Here is an 8,303-nt window from a genome sequence, read left to right on the forward strand (position 1 = left end):
TCCATAAATAAGCCGCTTCGTTTTTTAAACCGCGGGGTTCAAAACGTGGGAATAAAGTAGCGGCTTATAGTCCGGAAAATACGGTACTTAGAGCTCAGGAGAAAGTGTGTACTGTACCCCCTCGCTGATCCAGAGCTCCTCCACCCCTGATCACTGGTGTCATTTAAAATTAATACAATTACATTGTGTTCTGATGACTGCAGTAATCAGAGAGAACACACACACACACACACACACACACACACACACACACACAGGTTTCCAAAGATATCTCACACATGTGGACACAGTACTCACCCCATAATCTTTATTATAATGTTGTTTAATAAAGTCTTCATGGCTACAATTATGTTCTTAAACATCCGTATAAACGACTAATAACTCCAGCGAAGAGCATGCGCGTTCACGGTGTGAATCATTTGTGACATCTCGAGGATCATTTGCATAATTCATGCAAATGATCTGAAGAAGCTTCATTAAAAATCTGACACGAATCAGAGTGGTGAAATATCAAAGATCAGTACAGACGGAGGTGAAAACACGAGAAGACGACGCTTTAGTGACGGGGTGAAGTAGACTCGAATGGTTCTTAGAAAAAAAGAACGAACTCATAAAAGGGAAAGAACTGGACCGAGCTTGTAGAACCTTTTTCCCTATTGCTGTTCTGAGTGACTAGACCTTCAGGATTTTCTCTGTGCACACAATAAACAATCTCTATCATAACCTGGCTCTTGGTCTCCAGATTCTTTAGTAATCCTATTTTTATGATTTCGGTGTTTGTTGGTTTGCCAGCTTTCTGATTATAGTGGTTTTTATTTACCTTGTAAATTTACACGGTGACGTGTTGCAGATTTGACAGTAAATATGTTGATTTGTGTAATGTATGAGGTGCTATCAAAGGGTTTCGAGACTAGTTTTGTAACTCACCAACAGATGGCAGCACAAGGCTGCATGCACAGTCACAGGGAGCACAGACCTTTATAAGTGTTCCAAAAGACATCATCCCGTGCAACTGATGCAATTCTGACCACGTGCGTTACCACGCCCACGTTATTCTGACCATGTGGGTTACCACGCCCACGTTATTCTGACCATGTGGGTTACCACGCCCACGTTATTCTGACCATGTTTCATAATGGACAGCAAGTTAGAACAACGAGCATATGTAAAATTCCACTAAGAACAAACACTAATTTCTGCGTGAAACTGGACAAATCTGCATCTACGTAATTCGGCACGTTTACACCGCCGCTGCAATCAGTCGTTCAAGGTGTTTTGAAGCGGTTTTAAGAGCGGAAGAACTTCACTGGAAGACTATGAGAGATCTGGAAGAGGAATGAAAGTCAGTAGGAGTAAGACAGAGTACATGTGTGTGAATGAGAGGGAGGGCAGTGGAGGGGTGCAGTTGCAGGGAGAAGAGGTGGAGAAGGTGGAGGAGTTCAGGTACCTGGGTTCAACAGTGCAGAGTAATGGAGAGTGTGTTAGAGAAGTGAAGAAAAGAGTGCAGGCAGGGTGGAGTGGGTGGAGAAGAGTGATAGCAGGAGTGATTTGTGATTAGAAGAGTATCTGTGAGAGTGAAAGGGAAAGTTTATAAGACTGTGGTGAGACCTGCGATGTTGTATGGATTAGAGACAGTGGTATTGAGTAAAAGACAGGAGGTGGAGCTGGAGGTAGCAGAGCTGAAGATGTTGAGATGTTCGTTGGGAGTGACGACGATGGACAGGATTAGAAATGAGAGACTGTGCAAGTAGGACGTTTTGGAGACAAGGTGATTGAGATGTGATGTGCAGAGGAGGAACATCGGGAGAAGAATGCTAAGGATTGAGAAAAAGAGGTAGGCCAAGGAGGAGGTTTATTGATGTGGTGAGGAAAGACATGAAGGTGGTTAGTTTAAAAGAGTCTGATGTAGAGGACAGGGGGGGTATGGAGATGGATGACCTGCTGAGGAGACTCCTAGGAGCAGCTAAAAGAAGATGATGTAGAACATAAGGAAAGCTGAGTCATGCTTTTGTGTATGCTGTTCCTCATGTGGGTGGCCATTTTGATTTAATGTCACTCCTTGAACTCGGGAAGAAAGACGCCGTCTTGACTTCATGATTATCACTTCAGGGGGTTTCCTGTTCAGAGGGCAGACGTTTTACCAAAATCGTAGAGAAAACGACGATGTTTAACTGTTAAATAAATTCAGGATTCAGGATTTTTCTCCGTTATAAAGGCATGTGACATATTTCAAGTTCATGAGGCAGAATGTAATCGATCAGGAATCTCTATTTTTCTTGTTGCTGTTGATTTATTTATAACAAAACTGTTCTCCAAACACCACCAACAAACCCACGTTCATGTTTATCACAATTTTAATAACCTATAAATGACTTCATGAGTGATAATAGTCTTGTAAAGTTCAGCAGTTTTTACTCTGAACCACTGAGTTATTACCTGGAACCCGAGTCATTAAATAACGTCCACGTTTATAGTCGGAAATATGAGAAAATATAAAACACCTTCAAATCAAACCATTATCCTGATTTCTAGTCCAATATATTTATTCTTTTCCAATATATCCTACATTTTATTTTCTTCATTCATACACTGTGTAAACGTTATTTATCATCTATATTTGTTTTTGTTTGTTTTTGTTATTTTGTTTATAACCTGAATGTTCACAAATGGAGCCAAAAATATTCATATACATATATATATATATATATATACACACACACACACATACAAAATAACACTTTAACACAAATTAATTTAAATGTCATAAATTTTATTCACAACATTCTCTTTCTTTACCAATTTCAAGTGAATGTGTATTATATAATATATATATATATATACATACACTATATCATATATATATATATATATATATATATATATATTTTTTGAATAGTTTATAAAAAAAAAAAAAAAAGGTCTAAATGATGAATATCACATTTTTTAATGGATTTATTCTTCATATTGGTTGTTTTGTCATTTCCACTGTATATGCAATATATTCACCGTGTTCATTTACCCATGATGCTTTATGGTTTCATGTTGTGAGTTTCCTTCAGAATTACCACATTCTCTTCGTGGTTCATATTGTGTCTCGTTCCAGGTGGATCATCTCGCTGGTCCTCGCCACCTTGTGACTGCTGCTGCAAAGGCCACAAGGGTGAAGGTGATGGTGAGAGCGGCACCTCCTTCAACGAGCTCTCCACCTCTAGCTCAGAGAGCCAATCAGAAGCCAGTTCCCCTCAGGGTACGGTCATTCGTGGTCCTGTCAGCCGACAAGCTCGCGTCCAAACGCTCGACCGACCGCCCAAGAAAGAAAGGCCAGGAGGTCAGCTCCTGCAGCAGCAGCAATCCGAGCAGCGGCGCAAAAGCGATCTCCTCCGTACGCTTACCAGCAGCTCACGGGACACCAGCAGCAGCAAGAAACGACCCACGAAGGAGAAGATGAGCGTGGAACAGGAGCTGGAGAAGTGCATCCAGGACTTCCATAAGATCAAAATCCCTGAGCACTTTCCAGAGCGCAAGTACATGTGGCAGGCCGACCTTCTCCGCAAGTACCGGCTTTGAGCGAAGGGGAAATAGTTCTGTTAGGATAATTACGAATTTGGACCAATTTGGAAGGAGGACTCTGAAGCTATGAGGTGTGCGGATGCACGAATTCTTCTCCACTGCCTCAGACCTGCGGGTCTACTGCATAACTGCCAGTTCCACTCTGGATTGCTTGAAGCTCATGTGTATTGTTAAAAAAGCACAATTGTTGGATTTTTATTTATTTATTTAATTATTGATTTATGTGTTTTGGCTTGCCAGCTTGTACGCAGCACGAATATGTCCGTTTGTGACCTCGACAGCATTAGAGGTCACATTCAGGTGGTCCAGAGGTCGGTTGCGAACGTGCATCCGTGAATCATAAATAATTCATCCCGTCTCTATTGTGTCCTCGCTAAAAATAGCCAGCGTTTTGTTGCGCGCCAGAGCCAAGGTTTCATTTCAGCACTTTGAGAAGCACAGAGGACTAAATGTTTCCTTCTATCTGCTTTCCTGAAACGACATCACGGCCCAATCACCTTTTTATATATATATATAAAAAACGCCTCCACGTCGATTTGGTCTGGGGTCGAGGAAACTCAACACTGCTTTCCTCTAAATGTGTCGAAACCACAGTCTGAACTCCATCGATCCAAAACCCAGAGTTTAAAACTGAAAGTGTGATGGATTTTACATATGATACGCATTTTTAGGGACAGAGACACACACACACACACACACACACACACACACACACACACACACACACACACACACACACAAGCATGAAGGACAAAACAGTACAACGGATGAAAAAAATGAAATAAAATTGCATCTGTAACTACCGAGTAAAGATTGTACAGATTAACATGAGCATCAATAATCACAAATAATAAATATATGATCAAACCTATGACTGTTCTAATAAAATATTTACATCGATATGAATCCACTATATAAATAGGAACTGAAACCAAATGTTATTTATTTAATAATTTGTTTTGTAAAAACAAAAAAGAAAGAAAATATGCAAATGTACACAAATTATCGTTTGTTTGTTATAAGAAATATCACCACAACAGAAGAGCATTTCTTTTAAATGTACCAGTTACTGATACTAAACATTTAATAGTTTAATTAAGAACAATAATAAATGATGCTTTACAGAAGGTTTGAGTTCATTATCCTCCTAAACTTCGAAAATCCAGAAAATCTAAACAAATCTGGATATAAACTTCATGTATATAAATGATACATTGCATTAATAATGCTCTTTTATTATGTGGTGTATTTAATACATGCACATTTACTTTTATTTTTTTCATCATGGATTAAAAAACTCAGTGAAATTGGCAGGTTAAAGGCTCTGAGGTTTAAAACAATAAACCGAAATATAAATCTCGAAGAAATCCAGGGATTTTTTTTATTAAATCCTTGGCTTATTTGCACAGGATCTGAATTACCTGCGTCCTTAAAAGTGATAAAAGAATCTCTCATCATCTTGCAAAACGACAGACGAAAAGAAAACCACGGAAAAATTCAACTGAAAATAAAATCTCGCCACAAAAATCCAGAGTTTCCAGAGTTACGACAGCGTTTTTAGTGCCACATTATAAAAAATCTAAGATTATGAGAATAAAATGATTCAAGTGGAAAGATTTTGAGAAAAATCACAGAAGTGTGAGAAACGTTTCTCAGTTTTGTGTAAAATGTAAAATAATTGTGGAGGATTCGGTTAAATGATACTTTAAGTTAGGATTAGCAAATTGTACTCAAATTTGAATTATTTACTCAAAATATTACAACTATTATATACTATATATGTAGTACAGTGTAACACAAACTAAACTGAAACATTTTGGATGATTTATTCGAATAAAATTAAAGCAAATGTTTTTTGGTTTTCTGTAAAGATTTGAAAATAAAGATCTTCAGAGTTTTCGGTTGCATTAGTTTTTCCCCAGTTCAGGAAATACCACTGCAGATGCTAAACCAAAGCCTGCATTTAAAATCGTTATAAAGTGACTTTATCATGTGAACAAACAAAAGAGCACAAAGGAAATACACCAGTTAGAAGTTCCACCATCCAGATGTTCATCTCCTGTCAAACCTAAACATATTTAAATTGAACAAAAACATCAAACCCCCAATTCTGTGCCTTATTTCCACTATTGCACCGAGATCTCATTGATTTGGGCAACTTACATCGTGTTGCCATAAATATTCGGACACCCGCCTTTTCCTCACATAAGTGGTTCTTCACCAAACTGTTGGCACAAATTTTGAGACACACAATTGTATCACACGTCTTTGGATGCAGAAGAATTGAAATTTTCCCTTCACCTGAACTACGAGACCCAAAACCTGTTTCAGCTCCATGAAGATCTGCCTTCCATGGGTTGGATTTGGTGGAATTACTCCTGCTATAGAGCGCCAACCCTTCCCAACACCTATGGGATGACTGAACACTGACTGCACCTCAGGAACCTCCTCACCTTCTCACCTACATCAGTACCTGACTTCACGAACACTCTTGTGGCAGATTGAATCTCCACAAAATCTAGTGGAACATCTTCCCAGGAGAGTGGAGCTCATTATCACAGGAAATTTGAAATAAATGTGGAATGGGATGTTCAGAAAGAAGCACAAACCATTTATATGGTCAGGTGTCACATTAAGAAACATTAAGAAATGTAACTCCAGAACACACTCCTCGTTATTTTGTGGAAACGTTTTTCACTTCCCTCACCGAATAGATCAGATCTTTTCCACCTTCACGTGACGCGAGTCTGGGACGTGTTACGCTCAAACCTGGAGTGTGAAGTGTAAATCCGACGTGTTGCATGTGTGTGTGTGTGTGTGTGTGTGTGTGTGTGTGTGTGTGTGTGTGTGTGTGTGTGTGTGTGTGTGTGTATGTGAGCGTGTGAGATTGGACAGCAGAACAGAACCATCATTAGTTATTCTGTAGGAAGTCTGTGAACTTTGCTAGAACCAAATTGGATTCTCTGAAACCAGAAACAGAACAAATGTCAGGTAGATCTGAAGTGTTTGTTCACTGTTCGATTTCTATTAAAATAAAAAAGAGGCTCAGTTTATACCCCATTCCAGGCCATGGAACCCTGAAGCTGCTGAGTTATTCCTTATAATTCAGGGTTTATACGCCGGTGCAGTGACAGATGACAGACTTCCTGCTGTCCTACGTCGGAATGTTTAAATGTTTGATGTGAGATTGGATTTTTAGATTGAATATTCAGATCGAGTTTGTGCATTTGAAAGAAAACGTGTACAAAGTGAATACTGATCCCTGGTGCTCATCCCGGATCAGCAGATCGTCCTGGTCTGAGATTTTACACCAGAATTCTGCACGTCAGTGCAGTTCATCTCAGATCAGTAGTGAAAACTCACGTGTTCAGATGGTGATCTGGTAATTTATAAACTACATGCAGATAAAACATCAGATCAGGAGAGATCAGACTAGGGCAAAACAGAATAAAAGAGATCAGAATAAACCAGATCAGACCAGAACAGCAAAGGATAGATCAGATTAAACCGGTTTAGGCCAGAACAGATCAGACCAGATTAAACCAGATTAGACATAAGCACATCAGAACAGTGCTAAACAGAACATAATGAACCAAATCAGATCAAACTAAAGCAGAACATATCAAATTAAACTAAATTAGATCAGAAGAAAGTTCAACAGAACATAATGGAACAAACCCAATTAGGCCAGATCAGATCAGATCAAACCAGAACAAGACAGACAACAACAGATTAGATCTGAGCAGTATAGCAGAGACCAAACCAGAATAAAACATAGATCAAACCAGATCAGACCAGAAGAGGACAGAATAGATCAGAGCACAGCAGACCAAACCCAATCGGATCAGACCAGATCAGAAGAGAGATAAACAGAACATAAAAGAACAAACCAGATTAGGCCAGAAGAGATACGATCAAATGGAAACATAACAAAACAGACAACAACCGATTAGATCAGACCAGTGTCATACAGACCAAACCAGATCAGATCATTTGTCTCCAGAAAACAAACAAATCACTGATAATCTCTTTTCAGTATCATGTGATGATAAAAAACCTTTCCTTTAAAGGTTTGGGAAATTGTTTGTCACAGATTAATAAAAAAAATCACATTCGTTTTAAATCCTGAATTATTCGTCCTGCAGCTCAATTTACTCATCAATCAACTCGTATCTGAAACACAAACTTTAAATCCAAAGTCTCCTTTTAATCCGATGCTTTTATTTCGATAAAATCCACAACAAGATCACAGCCACGTTCAGGAACGAGACACGCGTCGTAGCAAAAAAGCACAAAAGGGGTTTAGAATGATGAGGGTTTATTTGTGAACCAGAACATTGTGCACACGTGGAGTAACAATAACTTTATACACATCATCTGATTCGTTACAATATAACAAAGGAATTAATATAAATATAATCAGAATAAAAATAATGTGTGGATTGTTTCGACGACTGTTTTCTCAAAGCTGAATGTTGTTTCATGATATAGAACAGAAGTGTGTGATCTGAAAGATCTTCAGTAATAAACAGAACAGGACTGGAAATTGTTTTTATGTATGAATAAATAAATGACTGAATAAACACATGCTGGAGTTTGAGAATGTCATTGTTTAAATTAGCTGTTGCATTGTTCAATTTCATTTGCAAATCAGATCAGATCAGATCAGACCAAATCAAACCTGAACAGAAAAGAAAACATTTATCTCCAGAACAATCCCACTTTAGAGTTTG

At 38.6% G+C, this 8,303-nt stretch overlaps 1 protein-coding gene across 1 annotated transcript; it reads left to right on the forward strand.

Annotated features, from left to right (window-relative positions):
- Positions 1–395: 395 nt before the first annotated feature.
- On the forward strand, positions 396–8,015 carry kctd16b (potassium channel tetramerization domain containing 16b; the record flags this gene model as incomplete). The annotated part of the gene is made up of 2 exons (XM_083565377.1): positions 396–408; positions 3,104–8,015. 2 exons carry the CDS (start codon positions 396–398, stop codon positions 3,565–3,567), a joined length of 477 nt encoding a protein of 158 aa, XP_083421503.1. The 3' UTR covers positions 3,568–8,015.
- Between the last annotated feature and the right edge of the window lie 288 nt (positions 8,016–8,303).

This window comes from Silurus aristotelis, assembly GCF_946808225.1.
Source record: "Silurus aristotelis genome assembly, chromosome: 16".
NCBI lineage: Eukaryota > Metazoa > Chordata > Actinopteri > Siluriformes > Siluridae > Silurus > Silurus aristotelis.